Source organism: Centroberyx affinis, unplaced genomic scaffold, assembly GCF_046629955.1.
Source record: "Centroberyx affinis isolate AG114_WGS23_722 - 3 ecotype Tasmania unplaced genomic scaffold, CSIRO-AGI_Caff_v1 ptg000312l_1, whole genome shotgun sequence".
Classification (NCBI taxonomy): domain Eukaryota; kingdom Metazoa; phylum Chordata; class Actinopteri; order Beryciformes; family Berycidae; genus Centroberyx; species Centroberyx affinis.
In genome coordinates this window covers 98,529-114,476 of record NW_027278989.1, presented here as the reverse complement: position 1 = coordinate 114,476, position 15,948 = coordinate 98,529, and the positions used below count along the sequence as shown (strand labels likewise).

The following is a 15,948-nucleotide window of genomic DNA, read 5'->3' as shown; positions in this document are numbered from 1 at the left end:
TACAAACAGGATACGATGTGATCAATAAAAGTTCAGCGACAAAGTCAGTAGAGTAGGTGTCACTTTGTCACTTTGTTCAAACTAGATCTAATTTGGGAGGCAAACTCTTCACTTCACACCTTGAATATTGCCAGACAAACATGTTTCCTCCGAGGAAGACCCATAATGCCATGCTTCACTGAAGTGACACTTCGACTCTTACTTCGATCCCCCCCCCCCCGCTCAGACTGAACCGAACCTCTGATCTCCGCCATCGTTCATTAGCCGCTTGACTCCGTCCGCCGCCTTCGCCACCGCCGACACCTCAGCACCTCACTCAGCGTTCACACACAACAGCACCGGTAATTAGTTTAGATGTGAAGTCGCAAAATACACTGCAGTCACCAGTCTGGACCCACCTGACTGAATGTTCTGTTTCTCTCATTCTCTTAAATCTATTTTGATCTAAAGGCTTCTGCATAAATGCTTGAAATGAGTTTCTTAGACCAGTGGTTCTCAACGTGGGGTCCGGGGACCACCAGGGGTCCTTGAGGGGGTTCCAGGGGGTCCCCAGCAAACTGATAATGTTAAATTTCACCATTATTTAATTTACAAGAAATTAACACAATTAGAGAATGTAGAAGAATGACTATTTTGATCGTAGTTTTCACTGTTATCTCTCTACTTTCAATACACATAGTCATAGTCACCTAGTATTCTGGACAAAATTATATCTAACAATGAAAATATAGACAAAATCTCATCAAATGGGGGTCCGTGGCTCTAATGTGGACTAAATTGGGGGTCCTTGATATGAAAAAGGTTGAGAATCACTGTCTTAGACAAATATAAATAGTGAAGTTGATCCTATGTATGAATTTCTTTCCAAAGCCTTTGCCTTTCCATCAAGGCAAAGAATCTAAAATATGAGATAGTTTTAATTTGTTTTACACCTTTTTGTGTTATTTCATAGTTTTGATGTCTTTACTCTTATTCTAAAATGTGGAAAACTGTAAAAATAAAGAAAAATGTGGTGTGTCCAAACTTTTGACTGGTAGTGTAAACCCCCCCCACCCCCCAATGTTTAACACGATGACAAACTTCAAACAGAACAAGTGAATGACTGTGGCTCAATGGAAGCTCTGCTTAGCATTTCCCTCTGTCTGGATGTGGATGGAGACAGAAATGCAAACCAACAGGTCGGTCTGTAATGAACAGGGTGAGTAAAGGAGCAGGCAGAACAGACTCACGGGGACTTCCACATATTTGGCAGCCGCTTTCACCTTTGAGGCGGGGGGGGCGGGGTGGGGGTGGAGGGGTGGGGAGAAGAATAACGATACAAAAGTTGAGCCGGGAAGATCTGGTTTCCACAAATAACACGTTGCCTTTCTCATCGGTGAAAAGAAACAGCTCGGCGTTCTCCGGCGAGGAACAAAAACATGGCTACTTACTGTGAAAGAGAGGATGGAAGAGAAGAATGTCCCTTCATCATATCTGGAGAGCTTGGAGAGAACGCCGTCTAAAACAGCGGCAAACTGCCAGGGGGACGACAGGAGCGCTTGTTAGCGGGGGGGGTGGAGTTCGTTTCAGTGTTTCAGCAACTTCTCACCTCTTTATTCTGTCTTACACTGTTTGTTACAGGCGAATTTGTCAGGAAATGTGAAGTCAGATATTAACAGAGTAGAAGAAAGTCGAATGTGCCTGCAATCATTTTTTGCATTTCTCTTTCCATATACACAATAAATAATCATGATTACTAGCAAGTGTAAAGCTTAACAAAGCTGCAAGTAATACATTCTGTATATATGTTAAAAAAAAAGATCCAATCAGATTTGAGAAGCAGCATTCGACTCAGATCAGACAGAAAATCAGACGTTTACCTTCGAGACCAGGGAGGAAATCATGTCTTTGAAAGCCTCGTCAATCAGGACATCGATTTTGGAGTGGTACTGTTGCTGAGGAGGGGTGGGGGTGGGGGAGGGGTGAGGAGGGGGAGGGGGGGGGGGGGGGGGGGTGACAGGAGACAAAAAAGCAATATTTCATTATTTGGGAGAGCTGGAGGTGAAGACAGAGGCTAAAAATGACTCCTGGCTTCTTTGATGCGGCGTTTACACGCTATTGTCTCCGCCGCAAAGGACGAGGACGAAAACCACAACACTCCGTATGAACATCAACCCCCCCCCCCCCCTTCCCGCCCCCCCTCACCCCCCCCCTCCCCTTTCCATTCCTCACAAACACACTGACACCGCCCCCCTCCCACACACACACACACACACCCTTCCCAAGACACCAAGGCGTGAAAAATCTTCCCATGTAACGGCGCTGAGTTAAGCAGCTAATAGGACCATTATGCGGCTGAATGGCATTCCCGTCCTGCTGGAAGGCGAAGGAATTTGAAGGATACTTTTTGTGCTTCGCCACAATTAGAGCAGCCTTGTATTCCTCTAAAGCACCGGTCCAGCTGCGAGGACCAAAGGCTCACACAAGATTCAATTAATCCGCCATTTCATGTCTCGTTGCCCCCCCCATATTCATGGCACCTTTTCCCTTGGAAAAAAAAAAAAAAAAAAAAACAACCAAAAAAAAAAAAAAAACTGACGACAGCCAAAAGGAGAGAGGGTATAGAAAAAGAGAGAGAGAGAGAGAGAGCTTCAATTGGTGGCATTGAATGGCGCCTCGCTCGCCCGCCCGCTCAGCAGCGGGGGAGTTCATCTCTTGGCGACAATGCCCTTTCACTGGCCCTCTAAAGAACACCCAAATTAAAAATTTCAATCAACAAAGCTCACAGATCGCTGACAAATTGCGGGTCCAGGAGGTCGCCGCCGCCGGCCCTCATTTTCCTTTCGGCTCCTTTTTTTTTTTTTTTCTTTTTTCCCCACAAGTCCGCAAAATGGCAGCTCTCTTTCAGCGAAGCCGAATTTTTCTGGCAAATCTTGAGGGCTTTCTCTCTCTCTCTCTCTCTCTCTCTCTTTTTTTTTTCTTACCTCAATTAACATTGCTGCTTTTGGCTTTTTTACAGAGGCGGCCAAAAAAAAGAGAGGAGATGAAATTGTGTGGTCTTTGCCATGTGCGCCGCAAAAACTGAAAAGAACAATTATTTCTTTTAAAAACATTTATTTGGTCGTGAGCTGCCAAGCGCCGCTCCTTCAGCTGTGGTATGTTTTCCATTCAGAAGCCTGTTGGCATTTTGAAACGCCGCTCCATTTAAATCACCTCCACAACAAAATCATAGACGACGGCGCATTAGCATTTTCATTGATTTCTTTACTAAAACTGAGTCGATCTCCCGGTGTAATGGGTCTATTTAACGGGGCTGGAAAAAGAGATTCCATTAAAAGTCTCCTGATAGATTAAACTGTCAAGTGCAGATTGACAGGAGGCCGTCTCTCCTCTGTCTGCTCGAGACGGAGCGAAGTGATTTCTGCACTTCACGGAAAGTTTGGTCGTCTTGCTTTCAGATGAGAGGAGCAGCGGACACGAGGCAGCAGCCGCCGCTCATCGCCGTGGCGACGAGGTCAAATAGCTGGAGGTCAGATAGCTGGAGGTCAGATAGCTGGAGGTCTTTTGTGTCGGCAGGTAGCGTTTCGCCGCAGATCGCCGGCTTTCAGCGCCGTCTGGATCGAGTTCGGCTCGACTTCGAGTCAGACCGGACAAACCGAGTCTGAGTGGGCGGGGTCAGAGGTCAGAGGTCAGAGGTCAGGGGTCAGCGGGCGCCGTTTACACCGCGACATCTGAACATCCAAACGCGCCATTTTGAGAAATTTGAATTTTACTTTGAATTCTACTTACAGTAAATCTGTCGATGCTTGATTAAATTGATCTGGTTCACAATAAATTCTGTCTTTGTGTTTTAGGTTCAGAAGGCTCAGTCTCATTAACTGACATTCACTTATCATATTTTGGCGGGACAGTATAACGATATTAAATTTTGGAAATCACCCAAGCCTAACTACTTCTAATTATAATACTAATACTACTACTAATAATAGTAATTTGGGCATAATTTGGTGCAGAATCCAATGAATTAGTTTGGATCTATAGATGCTGTATATGGGTGTAACTCCAGTTTAAACAGCCGACCTCCTACAGAACTAATGTAGACTAGATTTGATGCTTTATGGGATCTGCAGGGAAGTTGAAAAAAAACAAACGCTCTTCTATTTCAATTCTGAGTTTTGGGACTTTTACAAAACAGCTTCCAAGGAAATTAGAATAAACTGGTATTTAAAAGACCAGAAAGATGTGTAGAGCTGATTTGGGTTTTATTCTCATGGTGGAACATTTAAAATAAATGAGATTTGTCAGAGTTGAGGCAGAGCGAATGTAAAGAGGTGAGAGGTAAGAAGCAGGGAGATGAGGAGATGGAGGGACTTACCCATTGTTTGTCAATCTGGGATTCAAACAATGACGAGCGGGACATGGAGACATGGAGACATGGAGACATGGAGACATGGGGACATGGGACAGAGAGACAAGGCAGGCACAGTCAGCTTCAACAGTCAACAGCAGCAAAACATTTCCAAGAGTTTTCAAAAATTTCTAGAGGAAACCGCTGCAGATCAGGTGGGACTCAATCTGTGAAAATTCATTCAGAATATTTAAAACTCATTAACTTTAAGCAGAAATAAACGTAGAACTGATCGTAAAATATCTTCAATCTAATGCTCTTTCCATTGTTTGATATAATGTCCTGTGTATTTCTGTAGTTTAGCTCTATTTATATTTTCTATTCATATTTACAGTGATTATATATTGTGTTGTACGTCTTGCTGCGAGCCAAACTTTCCATTAGAAACAACAGAGTCTTGAATCAAACGTTTCATCAGAAATAATAAATGTCAAAATTTGCTACACTTTGCTGCATTTTAAAATTAAATTTCATCAGATACATAAGGTCTAAAATTAGTGATGGGACGATATATCAAAATTCAATACATCTCAATACAAAATGTGACAGTCTGCATGTTGTGTCAGGAACATGAACGGTGATATCAGCTCCATTTATTCTGCTGCTGTGTTCATCCTGACCCTCAGATGACGTATTGGATCGTATCCGGAGAGAAACAGATTGTCTCATCTCTATCTAAAATATCTTGCGTGGAAATTTTCGCAGAAAACTTTTACAGGACTCATTGCAATCTGGAAGCCAATTTTATCTCACAAGTGTAAAAAGAAAACGTGTAAAAACCAGCAGCAGTTGTAAATCTTTTCCTTTAGAAAGTCGGAGGAGGTTCCGGACAAAGACGAGTTCAAACGCAGAACTCTACACATTTTATTATCAAGGTTTTTCAGAGTTGAAGCTTTGCTGAATGAATCTTATTCTGAGAAACTGAATGATATAACTGCACTGTACAGCGGCACCATGCTGAATAGAGTTTTGTTGTACTGCAGCAAGCTAGAATTACTTCAGGAAATTTTTTCTCAAAGACGGAAAAGAACATTTATTAACTTTTTCCATTTGTTGAAGGTGACACGTTCGTGACAAACAATTATTATATTTTCTATCATATAATAAACTATTTGTGGTAATGTTGTGACAATGATCCAACAAACTAATGGAAGTATTATCTTCCAATGTGAAAATATATTTTTACATTCACAGCATTCTTCATGATGAAGCCAGGCAGCTTCAGTCAGTCTGTCAATCTTGGGTCGTATCTCTTCCTCCATGATAAAACCGCCAAATCAGTGACTCTGTGATCTGTTGCTCTGGTAGAGGAGACCGGAGAATTGTGTTTTTTTCTCTCTCCATTCACTGCCATTGTTTGGAGGAACAGTCTGAAAATCAGCTGTCAAACATCGAAATCCAGAGGAGGAAACTTCTGCCGATGGAACGTAGAAAATAATACGTTTATCAATAATTTCAAATAGGTGAAAAAAGGTGTGAGACAGGACTGTGACAAAGCAGATTCTGACAATATCTAAATGTCTAAATGAGTCTCACTTTTTCTAATTGTCCTGTCGTTCTCACTGTAAGTCTCTCTGGTCAAGAGCATCAGCTGAATGTAAAATCATCTCGTCTGCAGCCAGAAGCTGCCGAAACGGCAGGATAATACTCCTACTACTACTACTACTAATACTAATAATAAACAGAGGTGTGACCAAGTCAACTTTGCTCAAGTCCCAAGTCAGTCTCAAGTCAAGTCCTAAGTCTAAATGTAGAACAGCAAGTCAAGTCCATGTCATTCATGTCAAGTCTCAAGTCTAAATGTAGAACAGCAAGTCAAGTCAGAACAAATCAAGAGTCCAGTATCAATTTAATATCTTAAAGAAAACTAAATATCTAGGACTTTTCAATGCAATATGGTTTTAATAGGATAAAAACTCGGTAAGAGCATCATGAGTTTGATTTCTATAATCAGTTTCAACTTCAATAAATTCAATCATTCCATACAAATTCAGAAAACAGAATTTAAATTCAGTCGTCTGCTGGAACAAATCTCATCACTTTCAATCTAAGTCATTTACACAAACACAAGATCTCAAGTCAAGACTTTAGAAACCTTTTCAAGTCATCAGAGTACAAGTCAGAGTCAAGTCCCAAGTCACCAGAACCCAAGTCAGAGTCAAGCCTCAAGTCTTCTCTTCATGCATCAAGTCAAGTCTCAAGTCCCCACCTCTGATAATAATACTACTACTAATAATAATAACAGTAATTTGGCCATAATTCTGTGTGGAATCTGATCAATATGCTGCATCAGAGTCAGTCTGGATCAGTCTGTCTACAGAGTGTTTTCCAGGCCGGTGAGGCAGCGCTCGGTGATAAAGGGATCGGTGGTGGCGGTGGCGGTGGCGGTGGCGGCGCGGGGCTCGGCTGCTGAAGAGAGCGAGCTGAAGGTTAAGAGAGCAGGAAGCTTAGCTCCCTGTCAAGACGCAGGGTGGCAGAGGGTTTCGCTCTCAGCGCCGCCAAGGCTGCGGCGGAGAGGCTTCACGGCCATCACCCGTCTGCCAGCTGCCGCCGCCGCCGCCTCCACGGCCACAGCACCGTGCTCTCCGCTCGCTGGGATGTTAGGGGGAACCTGTCGCAGTTTTTTATCATAATTAAATACGGTGCAAACTATAATTAGATCTCAAACTGCGGCTGATCTGACAGTTTGATGTGAATAAAAGCCTCATGTGGATATTTTTGATTATGCTGCTTTTACCAGCTATAAATGTTCTACTAAACCTGTCACAGTTCTATATGTGTTTTCATTTTTGTAGATTATTTTTTGTCCAATTTTTCCTTTATTAGATAGTTCAAAGACAGGGAAGATAGGGAGAGAGAGAGAGAGAGAGAGGGATGACGTGACAAAGGTCCTGGGTCAGAATCGATCGATGTTTTAATGACATGATGACATGTGACAAAGGTCCCGGGTCGGATTCAAACCCGGGACATGGGTCACATGGTACGAGTCTTAAACCGCTGAACCACCAGGACGCCCCCAATTTGATGAATTTGGTGAATTTAAAAACGATAACGGATATTTTTGTTGATAATTTACGCTGCTTTTACCGTCTGTAAATGTTCTACTAGCAAAACCTGTCACAGTTCTGTAAGTGTTTGGTGTTTTCATTTTTGTAGATTATTTTTTTTGTCCAATTTTTCCCTTATTAGATAGTTCAAAGACAGGGAAGATAGGGAGAGAGGGAGAGAGAGAGAGAGAGAGAGAGAGAGAGAGAGAGAGAGAGAGAGAGAGAGAGAGGGATGACATGTGGCAAAGGTCCTGGGTCAGAATCGATCTCAAATCACAGCTGATCTGACACAGTTTGATGTAACTCGTTTAAATTATGGCTGAAAATAAATGATGTTTTAATGACATGATGACATGTGACAAAGGTCCCGGTCAGATTCAAACCCAGGACATGGGTCACATGGTACGAGCCTTAAACCGCTGAACCACCAGGACGCCCCCAAAACTCTGGTGAATTTAAAAACGATAACGGATATTTTTGTCGATAATTTACGCTGCTTTTTACCGCCTGTAAATGTTCTATGAGCAAAACCTGTCACAGTTCTGTGAGGGTTTGGTGTTTCTGACAGTGAGCGGAGGGAGGCAGGGTGGAGTAGTGGTTAGAGATTCTGTCCTGTGACAGAAAACTCACAGGTTTGATTTCCAAACAGCCAGCTGGAACAGTCACACGGCTTTGTTGAATACTCGATTCTGATTGATTCTGATTATGGCATTCTACGGTCTGTTATTTCTGAATAACAGACCGTTGACTCTGGAGGACCACGTCCAATCATATCAATCCGCAGAAAGAAGTCCGGTAAATTTAACGGTTAATTTATATTTAACAGCATCAGCTCATTCGCGACACCCTGTGGCAAAAAAACATTAGCTTTCCGTTACTCCATCAGAAAACACCATGGAAGATTTTTCTAATATTAATTTTAATATATTTGGAGAGCAGGAAACTTTCAGTTCATGGTTAATGGCTGAAGTGTCCCCAGTACGTCCCATTCACCTCGTCTCACTTCACCATCAATGGAAATGTTCAGTTCAGTGAATTATAACGCTAAGTAGGCTAATCTGAAGAAGGCTGCAGAGTTTATGTTGCTATGGACGCAGTTCCAACCACAGAATCTAACAGACTATTTTTTGTAGCGGAAGCAGTAAAATAATTTTTAAACCAATAAAATCATTTTTAAATCAATATTCTGTGTGAAATGATTGATTTCTTTAGTAAGTAGCTGTGTAAAAAGCGGGATAATGAAGCAGAGGGGTCCTGCATCACCCGGTCAGAGTGTATTTCACAGTAATGACCCGCTCTCTGTACATGATCTCTTATGTAAAGCGGGTCGTACCTCCTGGCCGGCGTCCAGCACACAGAGTTTGGAGCTTTGCTTCTTGGCGTCCATCAGCACGTTGAACATGGTGCAGACGGACAGAGAGACGCGGAAGTCCGTCGACTTGCCGGCTTTCTGCATTTTGCCATCGAACGCTGATTTTGTTCTGTGGGACAAAAAGACAAGACACACACTGCAGCTTACACTCAAACACTCACACTTTAACACACTTTGTTACCTTAGTTATCAACAAGACTCTGCAACAGTTTTACCAAGAAATGTTCCTGTGTATTTATTATATTCTGTATTTACTGTATTGCATCGTACCAAAGCAGAAGTTTATTCACACCTTGACTAAATGAAGCGGTAACACTTTACAATAAGGGTCACTAAGTTAAGGGTTAGTTAATGCTTAATAAGCATTAACTAACCCTTAATTAACAGTTAACTAATGTGTAATTTACTAATGGTGTTCATGTTAACTAAGGTATTAATTTATACATTATTTAATAGTTTATAAAGATGACTATTAAATAATGTATAAATTAATAACTTAGTTAACATGAACACCATTAGTAAATGATTACCAGACACATTAGTTAACTGTTAATTAAGGGTTAGTTAATGCTTATTAAGCATTAACTAACCCTTAACTTAGTGACCCTTATTGTAAAGTGGTACCGCTTCGGTGATGGCCAAAAAAACAAAAAAAAGAAAGAAAAAAACAAAAAGGAATTTATGTAAAGCAATAGTTGGGCAGCCAATAGTTTATCATAAAGGCTTGATAGCAAGAATGTCAAATAAAGAGAAGAAAGGGATCCAGCTGAAGACAGATATGAGAAACACAAAGAGATGAAAAGATGAACTCAAGACAGCAGGAAGCAGGAAGTCTGGTACAGGAAGTAGTCTCTGCCCTCTGACCTCTTGACGCAGGCCTCCATCATGTCGCTGGCCATCAGCTTCAGCCTCTGCTCCAGGTGTTTGGCGAACTCCGGCTCCGGCCAGTGAAGGTCCAGAACGAACATCTGCAGAGCGTCCAGCTTCCAGAACAGATCCTCCGAGGTCGCCGAGCCGTTGCTGCAGGGTGTGTGTGTGTGTGTGTGTGTGTGTGTGTGTGTGTGTGTGTGTGAACACACGTGTGAACAACATTATTCATTCAAATCACACATGTACAACAGCAACACACACTTACTGTACACTTATTTTTTTCTATTTAATTTATTTCACTTGATTTGAACTGCACTAGCTTACTTTTTAAGTCTTTTATCTTTTGTATCTCTCGTCTGTACTTTTGCACTTTTTAATTGTAAATCTTTTACCTTTACTGTATTTTTATTATATATATATATATATATATATATATATATAACCTTTATTTAACTAGGAAGTCACATTGAGATTAAAACCTCTTTGACCAGTGAGACCTGGCCAAGACAGGGTCAAACAGCAGCATCAAACACATAACAGGACAACAACAACAAATCACAACAGCAACAACAGGTACGACAAGAACACATTACATAATACAGTGCATAAACAAAAACAAGGCAGCAATATTTAGTCTTGTGTTTTTTAGTTGAAGCAACTGCAGCTAACAGTGAGCACTTCCATTATTCTAAGTTTAAAATCATTTAAAGAGATAAGGGACTCAAGTTTGAGATTGGCATTATGGATTATTACCCTGTAAAGCACTTTGAATTGCCTCAGTGTATGAAATGTGCTATACAAATAAAGCTGCCTTGCCTATTTTTTTCATTCTATTATTTATTGTATTCCATTTTAGTGTGTATTGTTCTTTTTCTATTTAAGTCCTTTATCGCATACAATGTTTTATTGACGTTTTAAACTACTTTGTAACTCGGTTTTGAAACGTGTCGTATGAAGGAGGCAGAGGAGTTTCTGTATGAACAGAAGGAGCCGTGATCCAGAGGTGTTCGCTCTGTGCAGCAGCCGGACAACAAGTCTGTTTCAGAAAGCGGTGGTTCAGACGGGAATTTATGCAATTATATTTTTTTATCCATTTTTCAGAAGCACCGGAGCGAACGTCTAGCTTCATCAGGCTCGCTCACCAACATGGCTGCCGTGTTCCTGCTGAAGCTAGATGTGAAACGCGTGAAAAATACATTTAGAAGTTTCCTACTATAAAATGAGGAAAACTCTGTCCTTCTGTCTGTCTGTCTGCATCCATTTTGCTCCTCAATGGTTTGGCCAATCAGTCTGAAACTGCACATGGGCATTGAGCATTGGCATAGGCAGGGACTGACGAAGATGATTTTTCCATTTTCCCAAATTTATGCTGTTTATGCGCATTTTTGGCAAGTCTGCACAGAGTTGCGGTGCACACATCCCCAGGTCTGGACTAGTAATTGAATAAATTACGGTCTGATACTTCAAGTGTGCAGTAAAAGCTGTGATGTCATTTTGGTAAAGGAGACTTGGTGGTGAGAGGTGTGAGTCTCTCCTCCAGACCTGCTGCTGAGCGGACAGGAGGGACTGGGCGGACCGGACAGGATCCAGGTTCCAGGTTCCAGGTTCCAGGTGTTTTGTGGGATTACAAAAAGAGCATGTGACCTTCCCCTAGATACACAAAGTTGAAATAAAACCCCGTCCGGCCTGCGGAGACGCAGAGCGACAGCGGCTTCTGTCCGGTTCTCTGCAGGTTTGGTGGTTTTGGTGACGGAACGTTCTGGTTTCTGGTCTCTGGTTTGAGTCGTGGACTCTGACAGGCTGAGGAGGATCCACACAGACAGATGGAAGTCTCTCCCTCCTTCTCCCTGCACAGGTTACACAGCAACACATGGCAACGCCGCCGCCACGACATCCAAGTGTACAGCTAGAATGACAGCCAGGGGGGCGGGGGGGGCGGGGTGAGGGGGGGGGGGGGGCACTCACTCCCTCACTTTTCTCACTTCGCCTTTAAAAGACTGTTACCTTAACAAGTGGCGCACGGGAATAACCGGGCTGGGCGAGCGCTCGGCCCCCTCATGTCTAATTAGCGGCGCTCTCCTCCTCGCTCTCCTCCCCGCTCCCCGGGGAACGGGACGATCCCACTCCCCGTCTGTGCTCGCTAATGAAGTGCCAGGGCTTTTTTTTTTTTTTTTTTCGTCTGATCAAGCGAGGCCGAGTGAGAGAGGTAGCAGCGCTGTGGTACGTGTTGTGGGGAAGGGGCGGGGGTGTGTGTGTGTGTGTGTGTGTGTGTGTGTGTGGGGGGGGGGGGGCGAGCGAGGAGCCTTTTTAAGAAACACACCCTCGCCGTTCTCCTGAGACCGAGGCAACATGGCCGCCGACACCGCCGCTCACACACACACACACACACACACACACACACACAGAGTGATGCAGTCAGACAGAGCCTGAACACCTTCCTGTGAGTCGGACTGACCAGGTGAAAACTCTGATTATTGATTACACCTCATCGGTCATGGAGGGGAGAGGAATATAAATGGGTATTTGAGACTTTTGAGGTTTTTTATAATATTAACAAGATGTTTATTTTGTACGCAGTAAAACAAAAGGCTGCTGATGAGATTCATTCGTTTGTTTACTTTGTCTTCATAAGCGATAGAGAGGCAGAAAAGGTTTGAGGATGTTGGATCTATTTGTTGAATGTTTGAAGCAGTCAGATCCTGAGCTGTATGAGTCCAAAATCTGAATTCATGCATACCTATTTGACGTCATATTCAAGTGTTAGTCAAATAAATATGAACAAGTGTCATAAACAATCTCTATAGACACCGATTCTCAGTTTTCCTCGCATTTACAATCTTATAATCCTACATCACCGTCTGACAACTTGGCCGGTGTGGAGCTGAAAGAGTTTTTCCGCAGCGAGTCCTGAAGGACGAAGCCGACGGTTTCCTTTATTCTGTCTCTTCTATTCTGTCATGTTCTGCTGAGGAAGTGTGTGAGGTGAAGGAGAGGAACAGAAAATCTGCCAACTCACAAAATATCAGGTAGATTTATCCCTTGTATGCTGCGAATCACACTGTGACACACACACACACACACACACACACACACACACACACACACACACACACACACACAGCGATCGCATGCGAGCCGACTTCCTGCTGACAAAGGAGGAGCTCCGTGTCACAGAAACAGTTTCCACGAGACAATCTGAAACCACAGAGTGTGTTTGGCATGCCCAGCGGAGCTCATTCAGCCGGGGATAATGCAGCGTGCACTTTCATTTGCTCTCGCCGCTCATGAGTGAACGGCACACAGAGAAAAAAAAAAAAAAGTTTTAATAAACCACTTCTACAAAAACACCATCAAAACTTCCACAATGGCTCATGCGGGGGAGCTGAGAGGGGGAGACGGGTTTTGACTGAAGGATTTCTTCATGTAATTCATTTTGGATTCAGACACGATGACAAGCATGCAGACGATGGAACACAAACTCTACCAGTCACAAGTCTGGACACCAGCATCTTTCTTTACTTTTACTATTTTCCACATTTTAGAATAACAGTAAAGACTCAAAACTATGAAAGTGTTAAATCCAAACTATCTTATATTTTAGATTCTTTGCCTTGATGGAAAGGCAAAGGCTTTGGAAAGAAATTCATACATAAGATCAACTTCACTATTATATATATATTTGACTAAGAAACTCATTTCAAGCATTTAAGCAGAAGCCTTTAGATCAAAATGCTTTAAGAGAATGAAACACAGAACATTCAGTCAGGTGTCCAGACTGTGGACCGTAGTGTGTGTTGCTGGAGCGCGGGACGCTCCGGCCCCCGGCCCGCCGGCGGGACGCTCCAGCCCGGCCGTACGTACGTGCCGTCGCACAGCGGCCCCATCCAGGCGGGCGGCGAGAAGCTGGGCATCTGAGGCAGCGTGAGCGGCAGGCTGGGGACTTTGGGAAGAGGCACGCTCGCCAGATTGTTGGTTATCGACCTGCCGGGTCGGGCGGAGGCGGCGGCCGGATCGATCGGCGGCGACAAAGAAAAAAAACGGTTAAAGAAACAAAAGACAAATAGAAGGAGAGAAGAATAGTGACACGCTGCTGTCTGCTGCCTTTTCCCTCCACAGCCACTTCAGCCTCTGTCTGCAGTAATTGACAAACGGTGTAAACCAATAAAATGCAGAAAAGTCAGCGCTCACTTCTATTTGCTTCTCTGTTCCCATTCAGGCTGTTTGTTAAAGACTCACATTACCACATTACCACATTACCACATTACCACATTACCACATTACCACATTACCACATTACCACATTACCTTTGTGCCTCAGGCTTTGTGCTGAGCTGCAGCACAGCGCTCTGCCTGCTATTGTGCTGCTGCTGTCTGTACAGAGTCACTGTTTTGTTCCACTGCCTCGGCTTTCATTGTTACTTAAGACTAATAACTATAGATAACAATAGATATATACAATAGATATATAATAGTAAAAATAATAATAATAATCCTTACAAAAACAATGGGGTTCCAGCTATTATTATTCCGCCGTTTCTTCTTCTTCTGCCCTAAAAGTATGTGGATCTCAGAGACCATAAGAGCTACAGAGACCAAACTTGGCAGATAGGTCCAAAGCCTCAGCTGCTACTCAGGTTATGAAATCCACATCAATTGGCCTCATGGTGGCGCTATAGCAAGCAACTTTACGTTTTGGTCTATAACTTCTGAACCGTAACGCATAAAGAGAAAATTCTTGTGTCCTTAGATTCTTTGGAGGGCGCTGAGTCCAACTCACACCTTACTTTTAATGTCCACTGCATCGGATTTGCCGGCATTTTGAATTGTTTCCAAATCAGTTTTTTCGCTACCCCTCCTGGGCCGTTCAATCAATTAATGCAAAACTTGCTGTGGAGCATCTTGGGACCGTCCTCTTTCAAACTTCTACTTGCATAAGTGATTGCCCCAATGGGTTGGCTTTTATCAACCCGATAAACTTTAACGAAACATGCCCTAACACAAAACTGGCCATAACTCCTTGACCATTCGTCTAATGAAGCTAAAACTCATAACACATGCTGAGGAGTGTTGCTTGAGCACGCCCACAAAAGCATTTGGAGTTCCATCACTAGCGGGTGCTACAAATTCACAAAGTTTATATCTCATAATGTACTTTTTATGAAATTTTGTGCATTTCTCTCAGGATGATGTAAAGCCATGTTTAAATTGATTAATGGAGTGCACTAATACAGTTAAAGTACTCTAAGGCTCTAAACAGCCTACAGGTTGGACAGTCTCGTCTTTTTTTGTGCTCCCTCCATTTCCACCAGTGGACTCAGCAGCCTGCTGGTTAATGCATAATATGTCTGCAATGCAAAAGATTGTGTTTCAAATCCCGTGGGTAACACTGTCGCCTCACACCACTAAGCTTGTGATAACTCAGTGTAATGTCTTAACGTTTTTAATTTTTGGACAAATTACCATATTGTGCTTGGAACCCGTCCGTTGCCGCTTGCGGTTATATTTTATATTTTATATTACAGTCATCCAGCAGGGAGGATTCAACAAACATCTCAATGCTATCAGTGGTAAAGAGAAGGTCAGGAGAACAATGAGTGTTCACTGCTAACTGTATATACACACACACACACACACACACACACACACACACACACAGGTTAGAGGTTTAGAGGTTTACAGTAAAATTAATTCCTATGTATGCAGTTAACGACTATTTAAATCTCTGTGTGACTCTGGTAGAGTCTTGGGGTCGTGTCTCTTCCTCCATGATAAAAACCCCAAAATCAGTGATTCTGTGATCTGTTGCTCTGGTAGAGCAGACTGGAGAATTGTGTTTTTTTCTCTCTCCATTCACTGCCATTGTCTGGAGGAACAGCCTGAAAATCACTTCTAGCACATAAAGGAACGTGAACAAAGCAGATGTTGACAATATACAGTATATATATATGTATACACGTCTTAATTCTGCTTATATTTTTTAAGTGAATCTCTTTCTTTATATTATTAAACCAACAAGTGTAACACCGAAATCCGGTCAGAAGAATGTCAGTGTTCCACTTGTTCAAACTGATCTTAATAAACATAAAGAAAGAGATTCACTTTAACTTTGGAGAATTGTGTTTTTTTCTCTCTCGCCCCTTGCGTTGTTGCGTTGCCTGTTGCGTTGTTGCGTTGCCTGTTGCGTTGCTTACACAGAGTCTGTAACGAGCCTAAAAAGGACCACATATGCTAATCACGTGCCAAACAGCGATCGAAATATTCTACCACACACT

At 42.8% G+C, this 15,948-nt stretch overlaps 1 protein-coding gene across 1 annotated transcript in view; it reads right to left on the bottom strand.

Moving 5' to 3' along the window:
* Positions 1-1,109: 1,109 nt before the first annotated feature.
* The window catches only part of LOC139640933 (calcium-dependent secretion activator 2-like), a 38,279-nt gene continuing 23,440 nt past the window's right edge, over positions 1,110-15,948 (bottom strand). The window contains exons 6-11 of the mRNA XM_071515135.1: positions 13,538-13,657; positions 9,671-9,826; positions 8,768-8,915; positions 1,860-1,934; positions 1,431-1,514; positions 1,110-1,262 (exon numbers count right to left, since the gene is read on the bottom strand). Of these exons, the coding sequence (XP_071371236.1) occupies positions 1,110-1,262; positions 1,431-1,514; positions 1,860-1,934; positions 8,768-8,915; positions 9,671-9,826; positions 13,538-13,657 (736 nt within the window). The remainder of the gene's footprint in view (positions 1,263-1,430; positions 1,515-1,859; positions 1,935-8,767; positions 8,916-9,670; positions 9,827-13,537; positions 13,658-15,948) is intronic.